Below are 17,264 nucleotides of genomic sequence, written 5' to 3'. Positions count from 1 at the left end.
TTTTAGTAACTATAAGGAACATGTTTATGATGCAGATAATGAACCTGTTGTAATGTCCGCTCTTTCCCATGTTACACAAATGTTACATGCACCACCATCACATGCACAGGTAGTGATCCCACCAGCACCAGCAAGGGAAGCAGCCTCATCATTGATAGTACAAGAAACATTAATACCTGCAGCTACTGAAGCTGCTAATCCCATACGTAGTAGTCAGAGGCTGAACCCTCAACCAGGTAATAAAGTCATGGGTAATAGTGCATTAGGCATCCACCCCATCCGGATAATAACTGTTCCCAATGGGAATCTGGACGCACAGAGTATAGTGACCACAAGGGATGTAGCAATGCATTGTCCATGGACGAGGGCAGAGTTACATTCCATAATAGTAGATTTCCCAGACCCTAGGAAGGTTTTAGCAAGTTGCCAAAAATTTGCAAAGGATTTGGGCAATGCTCATGAGCCAATCAACAAGGAGTGGCGTGTAGTATTATGGGCATGTCTTCCACACAATACTGATGTGAAAAAGTTTATCACAGCCTATGTATTGGATGGAGATGTTCCCATAACTGATGAAGGCAACCAAAATAATATAACTCAAATTGTAGATCAACTAGCCATATTTTTCCCTGTAGTAGTTAATTAGAGTAAAGTTTTTACAATTAAACAAAGGAGAGTGAGTCTGCAGGAGACTATTTTAGCCAAGCTCTGCAGACTATTACCCAATATACAGGCATAAAAGATATTAAAGACAATACCCATTACAGGGAAATAACAGTTACAGTGCTTATGGACGGTCTTAAAGACGCCCTTAAGAGCAGGGTTCAGACCTCACTTCCTGGGTGGAGGGGAATTACTGTGGACACACTCAGGGAAGCTGCAATTGAGCATGACAAAAACATCCTTAAGAAGAGAGAAATGCAGAGTGAGAAACTAATGGCCGTTAGTATTCAAGCTCTAGAAGTAATGCAATTACCACCGCAATGCACTTACCACAAACGGCCAAAGTACACACACCCCACACAATCTCCAAACTCATGTTCTCATACCCAACCTCAATCTTCTCATACTTCTCTCCCTACACAACAACAACCTTTCAACCCACGTTACATAAGGAAGTGTTTTAGATGTAATCAGGAGGGCCACATAAGTAGGTTTCGTAAAGTAAATCAGGGATTTCCTAGGTACCAATAGGAGGGGTACCGACACCAAACAGGACAGTCACCTGCTAACACCATGACCATGAATGCTGTCTTAGAAGAAGACAGTCAACGTTAGGGGTTAGGTCACACTGGTAGTCTACAGCCAGTCGAGTTAATTGGGGATACTAGGGAAAAACCGGTAATGGTAATTGATGTAACTGATACCCAATCTTTGCTCTGCTTTCTTCCCTGTTTCCTAACACCCTAACTGTCAGTACCTCTTTGCTTTCACATAGGGGGAGGTGTACACTACATATGGGCATGAATGCTAAGGCGCACATAAAGACAAAAAAGAAGAATGTTTTATTTTTGTTGGAGTGCACTTTGAGGGTTACACCACCCTTTAACAGATTTATGACACAGGCACACGTTTGGCGCTACTTTGCTGATGCACGTGCGGCTACAGCGCACACAATTCACAACACAGAAAATAAGAATTTCCTTTTTTTTGTATGCACTTTGAGGGTTACACCACCCTTTAAGAGATGAGCCAGCTGGCCCTTTACTTATGGGACATAGGCGCATGCTGGCTCTGCTCCTTTGTGGATGCATGTGCGGCTACAGTGCACACAATTCACAAACACAGAAGAAAAGTTGAATTGTTTATTTTTTGTGGAGTGCACTTTGGTGGGTTACACCACCCTTTAACAGACAGACGCACACTTGGCGCTGCTGCTTTGTGGATGCATGTACAGTGCACACAATTCACAAACACAGAAGAAAAGAAGAATTGTTTATTTTTTGTGGAGCGCACTTTGGGGGTTACACCACCCTTTAACAGACAGACGCATGCTTGGTGCTGCTGCTTTGTGGATGCACATACAGTGCACACAATTCACAAACACAGAAGAAAAGAAGAATTGTTTATTTTTTATGGAGCGCACTTTGGGGGTTACACCACCCTTTAACAGACAGATGCTTGCTTGGCGCTGCTACTTTGTGGATGCACATACAGTGCACACAATTCATAAACACAGAAGAAAAGAAGAATTGTTTGATTTTAGTGGTGCGCACTTTGGGGGTTACACCACCCTTTAACAGACAGACGCACGCTTGGCGCTGCTGCTTTGTGGATGCACGTACAGCGCACACAATTCACAAACACAGAACAAAAAAAGATTTGGTTATTTTTTGTGGAGCGCACTTTGGGTGTTACACTACCCTTTAATAGACAGATGCACATTTGTTGCTGCTCCTTTGTTAATGCACGTGCGGCTACACACAATTCACAAAGACAGAAAAAAAATAGGGTTTTTTTGTAGTGCACTTTGGGGGTTACAGTACCCTTTAACGGACAAGCCAGTCAGCCCTTGATTTATGACACAAGTGCACGCTTGGCGATACTTTGTTGATGTACGTGCGGCTACTGCGCACACAATTCACAAACACAGAAAAAAATTTGTTTTCATTTTTTTTGGATTGCACTTTGGGGGAGCACCCCTGATGGACAGATCACCCCCTGGACAACTATACAGCACCCTTTTAGGACTACAGCCACAACACAGCCCAGCCAGCCCCTATAGACTTTGGAGTGGACACAGCCCCTATGGACAACTGACTGCACAACACAGTCCATCCAGCCCCTATGACAGCAGCACAACACAGCCCAGCCAGCCACTATGGACTGAGTGGTCACAGCCACTATGGACAACAGCAGCACAACCCAGCCCAGCCAGCTCCTATGAACAACAGCAGCACAACACAGCCCAATCAGCCCCTTTGGACTGAGTCGACACAACCCCTATGGATAACAGCAGCAGAACACTCCTAGCTCCCACCCTCGATTTTCACTGACCACAGCCGGAGTGAGAAATGGTGCCGACGCGGGGACCTTTTATAGAATCCAAAACCCGCGAGACCCGGAAGCCGGGATGATGATGTTTTGCCTCGATTTCATATCCGAGTCAGGCGGGAAAACTCGAGCCTGCCTCGGACCTGACTCGGATCGAGGGGGCTCGGGGGGGTTCAGATTTCAGAGATCCGAACCTGCTCATCCCTAGTTAAAATATAGCTTATGGGAAACTATTTTCTCTTATGTAATTCATTTTAAAATCTGGAAAATTAGATTTGTGAGGAATAAAAGGAATTGTTAGTAATGATCTCTAGACATATCATACTCTCCTGAGTTTGCAAAAAACGTATCATAAAAAAGATTTCACCATATTATGTAAATTAAATACCAGCCAACCAGTCACATCTTTAATTTAAATCTGGTAACATATGTTGTATTCTTACTCTATGCTTCATTGTGTATGACTTGGAATAATCTTTGCAACTTAAGACTACATCATGGTGACTTTCTTATGATACACTTTGTATTGGGAGGTGGTCACAGGTATCCTAATTTCTAACTCAACTCCAGTAACCTACAGCAATTAGTCAACAATTAGCTTTCACTGGCTAGCAATAGCTTATACTTGCCAATCCAATGTTTCCACTATCATTTGCAGGGGTCCCGAGAGGGGGGAGTGGGTACCTATTAGTTACCCAGGCCCGGGCTTGCTGGATGGGCCCAACAGGGACCCGGGTCAGGCGCCCCCCCTCCCCTCTTACATCAAAGCAGCCTAGCACATGCTCCACTGGGAGACTGCTCATGGCTGCTAAGTTGCAGCCAAAGCAGTCTCCTATGCCTGTGGGGAGAGCGATCACACTGATCATGCCCCCCACTGGCTATGCAGCAGGTTGAGAGGCTCACAGCGCAATTTTTTTTCTTTTTCCAAAGGGGGTGTGGCCATGCCTCCTCTGATTAGGCCATGCCCCATTCTTTCCCCGAGCCCAGCGCAGCTGTCGGTGCCCCTGATCACTTGCTAATGCCACACAGACAATGCTCTGGGAGAGGTAATGAAAGGTTCCAGAGCTGCTAAGCCAGGGGTTCCCAAATCTCAAGGCCAGGGCATTAACTAGGGTGGTGCAACCAGTGCCACCACACAGGACACTGCAGGCCAGGGGGACACTGTTTGGGCCTATCAATTTTCTGTTTATAATCATTCTCACTTGTAGTTTGCTCTTATTTTATACCCAGCATCTCCTGGTCTCCCCTATCTCTTCCCTGGCCCATACCCATGTGGCCATGCCCATTTTTCAGGTGCGTTTGGTCCCTATATGAAAAATAGAGGGGCACCAATGCTCTTGCATCAATGCTGCCATGTGTTGCCCACTACAAGGGGCCAGGATGAGCAAGTCTGGGCTTTTAATATAATTCAACTGATGTTGTTCTCTGCTATATTACTACATAAGGAAGCCCTGAAAATGTTGTCCCTTTATCCTTCATATAAACACTGTGAACAACATGTACAGTTTTGTGCGCTAAATAAAAAATTATAATTTCTTAATCTTTATCACATTTTCCAATAATGTAAAAACATTAATAAAAACCCTCAGGTTTTCTCATTAGAGGAAGGGTCATTTTGTTTGGTATCTTCACAGATATATAAAATAAATATTCTTGTTATTAAATGTAATGTGACATTTCTAGGACACTCCCAGGATGGTCAGTGACCACGTATTTTACTTACCAGCAGCTTCATACGCCGAGGTGACCACACAGCTCAGGATGAGGACCAGGAGGGCGCCGGTAACTGGGGACATGTCTGACTGCTGGAGAGGCGTCTGAGTGCCAGGTAGATGCTGGGTGTTTTATAGGGACAGAATAAGGAAGATGGAAGGGAGGAAGAGAGAACAGAAAATACCTGTATGCAATTATAAAATATAATAACTTCCTTTCTACTGAGTATATACAATGACTCAGATTTTATCCACATCTTACTGCATCTGCTTTAAAGGAAAACACAACAGACGTCAAACAACATTTCACAACTGGCATCACCCAGGGGATTGCGTGTCAGGGCCCGTCTGTGCCACCAAATGTGCCGGAACTATTCCTGGCTCTGATAAATCCCTAGACATGGAAATCTATATTTTGACCATACGCTTGTTTTTATCCACACACTATACAGAGGGTCCAGGAAAGTTACATGGTGCACTATGCCAACTACCAAAATCATACATATAATGTATGGTCCAGCAATGATTAAATATCCTTGGCCTGAATATTCCTTGTCATTCTACAGTATGTCGTTTGTGTCTCCTTAATGTATAGCTCTATGTAATATGTCAGCTTAATAATAATAATAATAATAATAATACTAATAATAATTCTACTACTAATAATAATAATAATAATACTTCTACTAATAATAATAATAATAATAATAATAATAATAATAATAATAATAATAATAATAATACTACTACTACTACTACTACTACTACTAATAATAATAATAATAATACTAATAATAATAATAATATTAATAATAATAATAATAATAATAATAATAATAATAATAATAATAATAATACTTATAATAATAATAATAATAATAATAATAATAATAATAATAATAATAATAATACTAATAATAATAATAATAATACTACTACTAATACTACTACTACTACTACTACTACTACTAATAATAATAATAATAATAATAATAATAATAATAATAATAATAATAATAATAATAATAATAATAATACCTGCATGCTTGGCAAAGAGAGAGGTGGTAATTGTATAAAATAGTCAGTACTTCACATGTGTGCTATGGTCATTGCATACTGTATCTTTATACGGTGGAATGTCAGTACAGTGGTTATCATTGCTGTCTTGCAGCTCTGGAACCTTAGGAATTGTAATGTAATGTAATAATAATGCTATAAGCTTAGGAGCCCATTTATTAATGATCATATTTGCAATTCAATCTGGGCATAATATTACCACCCATGATCTGAATAGAGTCCATCCCTGCGATGTGCGTTCCATCCCTGTGATGTGTGTTCCATCCCTGCGATGTGCGCAATTCCATCCCTGCGATGTGCGATTCCATCCCTGCGATGTGCGTTCCATCCCTGAGATGTGCAATTCCATCCCTGCGATGTGCGTTCCATCCCTGCGATGTGTGTTCCATCCCTGCGATGTGTGTTCCATCCCTGCGATGTGCGCGATTCCATCCCTGCGATGTGTGTTCCATCCCTGCGATGTGCGTTCCATCCCTGCGATGTGCGCGAATCCATCCCTGCGATGTGCGCGATTCCATCCCTGCGATGTGCGATTCCATCCCTGCGATGTGCGATTCCATCCCTGCGATGTGCGCGAATCCATCCCTGCGATGTGCATTCCATCCCTGCGATTTGCCAGTATTGCATCCCCCATAGAAACCTATGTTGCGGCTGCTGGCGGGAATGGAGAGATCACAGCAAGTATCGGAGCTATCTGCTGCCGTCCCTCTGTCATACATTCGGGGGATACTAAATATTTGAAGTTACCCCAAAAGATGGGTGTTTTCTAGGAATAAGCCACAAATATTTAATGATAAACCGGCCACTTAATGTACTAATACTATTTAATGTACTATATATATAAACTTAATGTAATAATACTATAAGCTTAATGTACTAATACCGTAAGGTTAATGTATTAATAGTATTAACATAATGTACTGCTACTGTAATCTTAATATACTAGTAATATAAACTTAACATATTAATACTGTAAGCTTAATGTAACTAACACTATTGGCTTAATGGACTAAAATAATGACATAGAGACATAATCTTGGCAGAATTAGGTCAGCTATTTCTTTAGTTATTATGTAATCAGTTAAACCTGTTTGTTGGGAAGGGAAGAACGCCCAGAACTAAGAAAAATCTAACAACAACATACAAATGCATTGTAGACTAATACCGCCCAAAGTGCCTATGTCAACACAAAATTAGGGAAACCAACTCCCCCTTCTAAACTCCATTACCCATCTTGTGAGGGAGGTGTCGCTGTTCCCATAAGGGTCATGAAGTTTAAAATATAGTCATGAAAGTGACTGAACCCCAAAACAATTAAAACTCTCACCCGGCCTACTGTGCCGCCATTCTTTCCCACCCAAAATTGCCCAAAAATTTGAAACTACAAAGAACTAAGCAACATGAAAGGGAGGGTGGGAAAGCTTCACCAACCAAAGGGCAGTGCCTATGAGACACAGCTGTACCATAGGCTGGCACAACCATGTGATTGGCACCAGGGCCCTCCCCCAGCCTTGTGGTTTAAGCCACTTCATGCATCTTCTGGCTTCAGTTCTTCTTTATCTTTACTCATATTGGGGGTTTATCTCTGTCCAAGCTTTTATGAATACCCCCAAAATTAGGTGTGCACAGTCTGCTCCCCACACAAATACCACCCAAATACGGCACAGGGCACCCATATACAGCACAGAGCACACATATATGGCACAGGGCCCCCATATACAGCACAGAGCACCTGTATACAACACAGGGCACCCATATACAGCACAGAGCACCCGTATACAACACAGGGCACCCATATACAGCACAGAGCACACATATATGGCACAGAAAACCCATATACAGCACAGAGCACCCGTATACAACACAGGACACCCATATACAGCACAGAGCACCCATATACAGCACAGAGCACCCATATAATACAACACAGGGCACCCATATACAGCACAGAGCACCCATATACAGCACAGAGCACCCGTATACAACACAGGGCAGCTTTCTTGCTTCCTCTGACTATCCCGAACCTCCCACACTCAGCTGAGACTCTTGATACCTCATACTTTTTATTTGTTCCTGAAGGCTATGAGCCTGATTCAGAACAGCACGCAAACCATGGCCAATGCCGACTTTAACGTTGTTGAGTGTTTGTTTACTACTGCGCATACACAAAAAATTCGGAAACCCCCCACAATGCATGCGGTATCAGAGGCTGAGAGACATCCTAGTGGGTGACTGGGAGGAAAACTGAAGTAAATGCAAAAAACCTGTCCTGTGGGCATTTTAGGGGAATGTTGCAGTTGTGTGAATGAAAGTGGCTGTGTCCTCAGATATAGTGCTGGAAACAGTACACCTGGCATATAGTACTATAGGTGGAAGTGTTGATGGTGTCATTTACTTCTTACTCACCACTAGGGCACCTAACACTTGGTTGCTTATCTGGGTGCTATGGTCGCTAATGTAGCAATGTATATTATTCATGTCCTGTATTGTATTGTTCTGTAAGTCACTTGTCTACAATTTGTTTATGTACTATGTAAGGCGCTGCGGAACACTTGTGGTGCCATATAAATAATTAATAATAATAATAATAATAATAATGATGGTGTACACCCTGGTGGATAGTCCAGAAACACCAGTGGTGTCACAGCATGTACAGGCGCTATAAGTGGGCATGTCAGGGCTGGCTAATCCCGGTGCATGCTAGTATACTTTTTCCTTTCCTAGCAAAATGCTCAGACGTGACTGCATGAGGCTCTAACCTGTGCAGTGTACAGTGACCAGGAACCTCCGGGGAGATGATGTGGAGGTTACTGACACATTCAGTACTTGGAACACTTAGCAAATTGATGATAAATATGTGGATTTGAAGGATCGGTGTGCAGAGGACTGAATGTCGGCCTTAAATGGTGCTTGTCTAGGGACAGTTCTCCAACTTGCATCCACCGGGATAACATTGAATGAACACAGCGATAACTCAGAATGTAATAATAACAAACTGAACATTTAGCAGCTGTTCCATCAATTTCTGTCTCTATTTGCAGCTGCAGCGAGAGTTCTGGACAAATACTCACAGATTATTGTATATAAGACGTACATGGTGAGGAGCCCTGGAGAAATCACTATTATAGGCAGAGGGGGAGCAGAGTACATCAGTTACTACTGACATGAGGAGTCCGCACTTATGCTGGTTGGAAGAAGGGGGATGATTTAATTTGCTGGAATTTGTGGTATAATTCAGGAAGTGCTGGTACATCCATTACAATCCCCCCTCTATCTCCCTCATTGTATTAGGGGCATGGAAATATCAGTACAGGGCAATACTTATCATATAAAAATATATAATAATTCCAGTCACAAAAACATCGATATTAATGTAAAGTGGACGTCCTATTCCCAGAGAAAGCTGCCTTTTCCATGTTTGTACATATTATATAGCAGCATAATAAAGCTTCACTAAAAAAAAATATATATTTGATAGTAAAGAAAATATGTTCAAGGGTTGGGGCCTAAGGGCTCTATTTATTAACATTATTTTTACTAAAATAAAGTGAAAAAGGGTGTTTTCACACCCTTTTCACATTATTTTAGTTTCACCTGTAGTTACTATAGGGCAATTGGAGTAGAATTAGTAAAATTCTACTCCAACTCCTAGTATCACTTATTTTTAGTAAAGCAGATCGCATTTCCCATAATTGTAATGGGAAATGTGATCCAACCATAGTTACTAAAAATAAATTGTAAAAAACTACCGGGGGAAGCCCTGTGATAATAACGCCACCTGGAGGTGGCGTTATCCAGGGTCTCCCCCGGTTACCAGGCTCCCACTCTGCTCTAACGGGGAGAGCAGAGGTGGGAGCCAGTACCAGTAATCAGATGTGTGGTCTAAACAGACCGCAAGCTGATTGCTGTAAAAAAAAGAAAAAAAAAATGATTTTTTTTTTTTTACTTACCTGAATCCAGGAACCGGTGATCGGGCCTCCAGTGATGGCTCCTCTCCAGTCAGCTGGTCTCCCACAGTGCACTGCTGCCCGGTCATCAGGTGATAAGGCCCCAGTGCAGTATGGGAGATCACCTGATCGGGAAGCCCGGAGAAGATCACCGGAGGCCAGGAGGATGCAGGTAAGTGTAATAAAGGGAGGGGGGGTCGCAGGGCGGGGCTTAGCGCCGGTGGGTGGGCAGCAGCGACGGTGGGTTGGCGCATGCGCGGGCTCTTAATCGCGGTATTTTTTCCAAAAATACCGCGACTAGAGTGCGGATGGGATCCGCAGGTACAGAGCTTTATCGCAAGCTCTGTCCCTGCAAGGGATTTATAGTAAATCCCTGTGATATTGCCTGAATTCGCAATGCAAATTCACTCGGTAATATCACACTACAATCCGCATTCGATATGCGGATTGTAGTAAATAGAGCCCTAAGTGTGAGTAGCTAGTTGAACGAATACAATATACAATATGTGGAAAAGAGTTTGATGCACTGAACGTACAGGGTCTGACTATGATGTGAGAGCAAAGCAAATACGAGCCAATAACTTTGCACCTTGATAAAACTGTGCTGCGCTGCAGGTGGGGCAGATGTGCAGAAACATTAAGATGTCAGAGTGAGGTGTCCAAACTCATATCTAAATTGCAGTGTAACAATAAACTGCCCAGCCTACATGCAACAGCAGCCAGTATTTACAAATGCAAAAATATGTAGCTGTCACCCTCTTGTCTAATTTTTGCGACAGACTGAGCAAACCCTGAGATGCCCACTTTACATATCTTAGCATGGCTCAACTGTGCTGGAGAATCTGATTAAGGCACCTTCAACTCTTTGGACAGCCCCTGTTTGGCGCACAGCCTCCCTTGTAATTTTGTCAAAGTATAGCCACTGTGGCTGTGGTGGTATGAAAGAGAACACAGTGGCATGCCAAAACATGCCCATGACATACCCATGACACCTCCTCTTTTTTCGATCACTTTAAGTCACAGCCCAGGAATGCCCACAGGTTCCTCGGTATAGTGCTATACGTAATGACAAGTCACTGTCATAGAACTGAATTGGGAAGCACCGATTGGTCGAGGGCACTAGTTCCCATGCTCTTAGCCAATCAGTGCTTTCCCCATCCAGTACAATGACAGTGACTGGGAATGACCTGTCATTATACGTAGCACTGTACAGACTGTACAGTGCTGGCTGTGGGGATTGGGTTTGCAGTTTTTTTTAATTTGATAAAGGATTCCAACCTTTGGTGAGTGAGTACTTTCTTTATTTTAATATTTTCTTTAAACATTGGACTGCAGGTGCCAACATGCCCTTCACGTCCAGTCATGCTGGCACTGGTTGTTAAGTGCTAATATGCCAGGCCAGCCTTGCTAGTACCTCTAGTCTCTCTGTAAAAAACAATATTATAATACATTTTTACATATACCTTGCAACCACCTCCCACAGGGGTGTGGGATAGATCAAGAGGAGGGGATACTAATTTTTTGGCGCTTCCAGACTTCACAAGGTATTCCAGCCCTGGGTTGTCCAGTTTGGGGCTGTTTAATGTTATGGCAAGGCAGCCTATGCTGCGTGTCTCCCTGCTATAGCATTATCCCCTCAGCTGGTTCTGCCCAGTGCTGGCTTTTGGAATAATAGGGGCAACCCCACACAGATTTCCCCACTATTTATTTTCCAGTACCAACCACGACTGAGAGATCTGGAAAAGGTTTCTAATTTGAGGATGGGACCCTATGCATTTTTTTTATCCCTTTATTTTCTTTTTACCATAATGAAGCCTGCACAGATCATACTGATCCCCCATACTCGCCTGTCACAGGCAAGTCAGGCAAGTCTGTTGTTTGTGCAGGTTAGCCCTCATCAGGGGCGGATTGGGATGGAAAACCAGCCCGGGAAATTTATGGAATCAGCCCTAATGGGGGCGGGGTCTGTTGAGAGATGCTGGATCCCTCCTGATTCTGAGTTGGACACAGTTGCAGCTGTACTTACATATTCAAGTAATAATAGACAGCACTTAGTGACTTACAAAATTCACAACAGACTCAGGAGCCAATGTATTAAGCCATTTTTACATAAAATTATTTACAAGCTGCAGTTTCTGCATAATTTTATGTATTGATCTTATGTACTAATATCACAATGCAGGATACTTCACAGAAATCTCCTGCAAAGTGCTAATTAGCACTTCAGATCGCAATCCCCTTTTAGATCAAAGGGGACTATGATCTGACCCCTACAGTATGTACTAAACTTCAAAAAGCAAAGCTTTTCGGAGTTTAGCACCGTTAGTTTACAACATCTTCAGATGGTAAACTACTGTTTGTCTATGGGGTGTCCAGGGGCAAGAGAGACATCTTTCTACAGTATCTCTCTCTCGCAGCCCCTGTCCAGCCCCGTAAGCTGACACTGTGCGCATGTGCAGCGTCAGCTTTCCCCCGGGAAAGTCTTTCACTTCTCCGAAATAACGAGGAAATAACTCGTGGGGACAGCGGTTACCGCAACTGCTGTCCCTGCAAGTTCCCGGTAACAGATAGCCAAGATATTTTCATTAAAAATTAAAAATTAAAATATTCCTGGTGAGTTGGAGCATTAATAATCACGGCAGTACTGCAATTATTAATACATAGACCCCTCAGTGTGTCAGAAGACATTTTCCAAGTCCCTGAGTGTTGTCCATTATTACTTGGATACTACACACATAAATATATATATATATATATATATATATCCAGCCAGTAACCTGGCACACTCCTTCCAGTGAAATAGTTGATGCCGCAGTGCCAGCTTTAAACAACAATATGTCTCTCCAATGGCAGCACTCAGCGGTCTATATATCAAACAAAAAATGAAAAGCACACCAGTGCTATAAGCAACGTTTCGGGCTTTAATCGCCTGTCGTCAGGCAACATGGTTTGTATGAGTGGCACCATTGGAGAGACATATATATATATATATATATATATATATGGTATGCAGTCACATTGCCGGCGGACTGAATGCTGGGCGTCGATATCCCAACACAGAACAGGATACCGACGCCGGGATCTCGATGCTCCACAACCCTGATGGTCTAGACAGGTAAGTACCGGCAAAGTCCATGGTAAAGGGGGGTTAGGGTTAGTCACCACTGGGGGGGGGAAGGTTAGGGTAAGGCATCCCCTGGGGAAATTAGGGTTAGGCACAACCAAGGGAGGGCTAGGGGGTTAAAGAGGTAGGTTAGCATACTTACACACCGCAGCCGGCTTATCATACCGATTCCGTATATATATATATATATATATATATATATATATATTATATATATACACTAAATATATATATATATATATATATATATATGTATATATACATATGTATATAAAGTAAACAAATATAATTAATTATACATTTATACATATAAGTATATATGAAATGTAATATATTGCATATACATGATATATATGATATATGTATTTATATACACAGCATATATACATATATATATATATATATATATGTGTGTGTGTGCGTGTGTTATATAATATATATACACCATATATGATATATTATATACATATATATATATATATATATATATATATATAAATATATACATATTAGGGATGAGCGGGTTCAGATTTCTGAAATCCGAACCCCCCCGCCCCCCTGATCCGAGTCGTATCTGAGTCAGGCTTGACTTTTCCCGTCTGACTCGAACTGAAATCAAGGCAAAATGTCATCATCCCGCCTTCCGGATCTCGCGGGTTTTGGATTCTATAAAAGGTCCTCGTGTCAGCGCCATTTCTCACTCCGGCTGCGGATAGTGAAGAGGGAGGGTGGGAGCTAGGGCTGGCTGGTCTATGTGTTGTGCTGCTGTTGTCCATAGGGCCTGTGACCACTCAGTGTCCCTAGGGGCTGACTGGGCTATGTTGTGTTGCTGTTGTCCATAAGGGCTGGCTGGACTGTGTTGTGCTGCTGTCATAGGGGCTGGCTGGTCTGTGTTGTGCAGTCAGTTGTCCATAGAAGCTGTGTCCACTCCAAGTTTAAAGGGGCTGGCTGGACTGTGTTTTGCAGTGTCCCATAAAGGCTGTAGTCCTAGAGGGGTGCTGTAGTGTTGTCCAGGGGGTGATCTGTGCATCAGGGGTGCTCCCGCAAAGTGCACTCCAAAAAAAATTTTTTTTTTTCTGTTTGTGAATTGTGTGCGCACTAGCCACACGTGCATCAACAAAGTAACGCCAAGCGTGCACCTGTGTCATAAGTAAAGGGCCGGCTGCCTTGACCATTAAAGGGTGCTGTAACCCCCAAAGTGCACTCCAAACAAAATAAAAAATAATTTTCTGTGTTTGTGAATTGTGTGCACTGTACGTGCATCAACAAAGGAGCAGTCCCAAGTGTGCACCTGTTTCCCATAAGTCTTTTAAAGGGTGGTGTAACCCCCAAAGTGCACTCCACAAAAAATAAACAATTCTTTTTTTTCTGTGTTTGTGTGTGAAATGTATGCGCAGTAACCGCACGTGCATCAACACAGCAGCAGCGCCAAGCGTGCACGTGTGTCTTAAGTCAAGGGCCGGTTTGGACATCTGGAGGATTACATTGGTGACAGCATCCAAGTAGGCATGTCAGATAGTCCGTACCTGTACTGGCAGGAAAGAGGCAATTTGGAGGCCCCTGTACAAACTGGCTCTATTTTACATGAGTTGCCCCCCCTCCAGTGTGTACTCCGAAAGAGTGTTTAGTGCAGCCGGGAACCTTGCCAGCGAAAGGCGCAGGAGGTTTCTTCCACAAATTGTGGAGAAGATGATGTTCATCAAAATTAATTATCAACTCTTCCAAGGAGACCAGCCTCCAGAACAAACAGATGGACCTGTGGTGGTGGATTCCAGCGGTGACAAATTAATACTCTGTGAGGATGAGGATGTACACAACACTGAAGAGGGTGAGGAATCAGTGGATGAGGAGGATGAGGATGACATCTTGCCTCCGTAGAGCAAGAGTGTGCAGGGACAGATTAATTGCCAGCTTGTTTAATGGGGACCCAAACAAACCAATCATTTCAGCCACAATCGTGTGTCAGACTCTGATGCTGAAATGATTGGTTTGTTAAAGTGTGCATGTCCTGTTTATACAACATAAGGGTGGGTGGGAGGGCCCAAGGACAATTCCATCTTGCACCTCTTTTTTTTCTTTGCATTATGTACTGTTTGGGGCCTAGTTTTTCAAACTGCCATCCTGTCTGCCACTGCAGTGTCACTCCTAGATGGGTCACATGTTTGTGCCGCCCACTCGTGTCGCTTAGCATAGTCATCCAGCTACCTCGGTGCAACCTTTTTGACATAAAAACACTATTGTGAGGTGTGAGGTGTTCAGAATAGACTGGAAAAGAGTGGCAATTAAGGTTATTGAGGTTAATAATAGCATAGGAACAGAAAAACCAACAAATTCTGTGATTTCAGCTTTTTTTTGCTTTTTTTCTAAAAAATACAGATCCAAAACACAAAACCCAGAACCCAAAACATGGAACGGTGGTTTTGGCAAAACTAATCCAGATCCAAAACACGAAGAAAGATCCAGATCCAAAACCAAAACACAAAACACGAAAAGTGGCCGATGCACAACCCTAATATATATATATATATATATATATATATATAAATAACACATAGTAGAGTGAACTTACTTTATTTAACATGTTGTATGTAATGTTGGTGCCTACCTGGTGATGCAGCACACTGAGCACAGAGAAATTTGGCAGGCAGCCACCACCTCCCTCCACCATCCTCATGTTTGGCAACTTGCCATTGGATACTGCCTGGCAGCCTGAGCCTGGCACTTTGCTGGCAGCCTGAGCCTGGTGCCATCAATCACTATTGATGTCTCCGCCTCCAACTCTACCGCAGCCCTCCTCCAGCCTCCTCACAGAGATCAATCACACCATGCAGTGTGGAGCAGGGCTGCCAGAAGGGCTGGAGGAGGAGCCGTCAGTAGTGATTGACGGTCCCAGGCTCCACAAAAGCTTTTGGGAGGAGCTGCTGCAGCTGTGCAGCTCCCCCGTCGGCCATTTAAAAAAAAAATACTTTATTAATCGTGTGCACTGTGCAGCTGCTGGATAAGCGATCGCAGCGATGGGGCTGCGGAGGCCAGGGGGAGGCTGGACAGTCAGTCAGTAAAGGAAGAGCTGAGTGGCCGCCAGCCACCAAATGCACCGGCCCAGTGGGAACTGGCCCGGTGGGCCAATCCGCCCCTGGCCATCATTTGTACATCATGTTTTGGCCAGTTTTGTATCCTATTCTTCTCTTAGTAAATGTATTGATTCTTGGCCTGATGTTCTAAAGTGTACTAAAGATTTGGTTTCAGCCAGTGTTCCAGCAGTTTTGACTTTAGTAAATGGTATGTTTGCAAATCTGATGGAAAATTTACCAAACACACTAAATTGAACTTTAGTAATATTAACCCTTAGACTTAAGCCATGAAATCCGGTATCTGTTACAGTATCTACCAGGTACATATAAAGTCACAAGTTCTAAAAAAATAAAGATGAAATATTTAAATCAAGTATAAAATAAATTCAATTATAAATAATGGCCATTATACTATGAAAATGAAGATGTTGATAGAAGACTGTAATACATTATATTCAGTGCTATTTTTCAGCAGGAACAAGCAGGAACCTGAACCTCTCATTAAGTATGATGTAATGTGTTGGGGATTTTTCATAAGATACATTTTATCTTAAAGTTCCTTCTGAGTGCCTTCCTTACTAAATAATATATGTATGTGTGTATATATCATTGTTTTTCTATAGCTCCACACCCAGTAGCTCTACCCCAGTTTCTATATCAAATTTTCCAGAGAAATAGCCCTGATTATAATAAGTAACATTTAGCAGATCCTATATTACTGTTATTAGAAAAACAAGAGCAGAACATGGACTCACTGTAAATTAGCCTTTGTTGGCAGTCACGTCTTCTGGTGATGGACCTTGTACAGAATAGACACAGGCTGAGTACACGAGTGTTGGTTGACCTTTATATTTACATCCCACCACACCAAAAGCCATGCTTGGATTAATTCTAGTTTCCAAACCTTCCTGCCCCAGGGGATATCCATAAATCCTGTCTGTTTCTGACATCCGAGGAGTTTAGTGAAAACAAGCAACGACTCTATACATTTTTATATCATCTCAATTACTTGAGGAATTTATTTTACCTATTGTGGGTGAAAATTTGACATCATGATATTTTTATTTAAACATATATTAAGTTGGGTGTTTTGTCTAAGAGTACCAAAATATGTTTTAGTATAAATTCCACCTCTGTGACCATTAGTATTTTTAACTCAAAGCTACCAAATGTATTCAGATTAGTCCATAAATGTTCTCTTATCCCTACGTTCCTGCCCTTTTCCTGCTCTGTCCCAGTAACACTGGACACTAGAGAGGAGCAGAGATGCAGCAAAATTCTGCATTTACAAATTTCACTGTGCTGGTGGCACCATCTTTACTGAGGAGATCAGCTGGTG

General features: G+C 42.5%; 1 protein-coding gene across 1 annotated transcript in view; it reads right to left on the bottom strand.

Annotated features, from left to right (window-relative positions):
- LOC148523017 (saxiphilin-like) overlaps positions 1–4,797 on the bottom strand; it is a 31,519-nt gene extending 26,722 nt beyond the window's left edge. The window contains exon 1 of the mRNA XM_088473312.1: positions 4,718–4,797. Coding sequence (XP_088329438.1) covers positions 4,718–4,790 — 73 coding nt within the window. The 5' untranslated portion in view covers positions 4,791–4,797. The remainder of the gene's footprint in view (positions 1–4,717) is intronic.
- Between the last annotated feature and the right edge of the window lie 12,467 nt (positions 4,798–17,264).

Source organism: Taudactylus pleione, unplaced genomic scaffold (genome assembly GCF_031769625.1).
Source record: "Taudactylus pleione unplaced genomic scaffold, aTauple2 ptg000134l, whole genome shotgun sequence".
NCBI classification, from domain to species: domain Eukaryota; kingdom Metazoa; phylum Chordata; class Amphibia; order Anura; family Myobatrachidae; genus Taudactylus; species Taudactylus pleione.
Note: the sequence above shows the minus strand (reverse complement) of the source record. Positions and strands in the feature narration are given on the sequence as shown.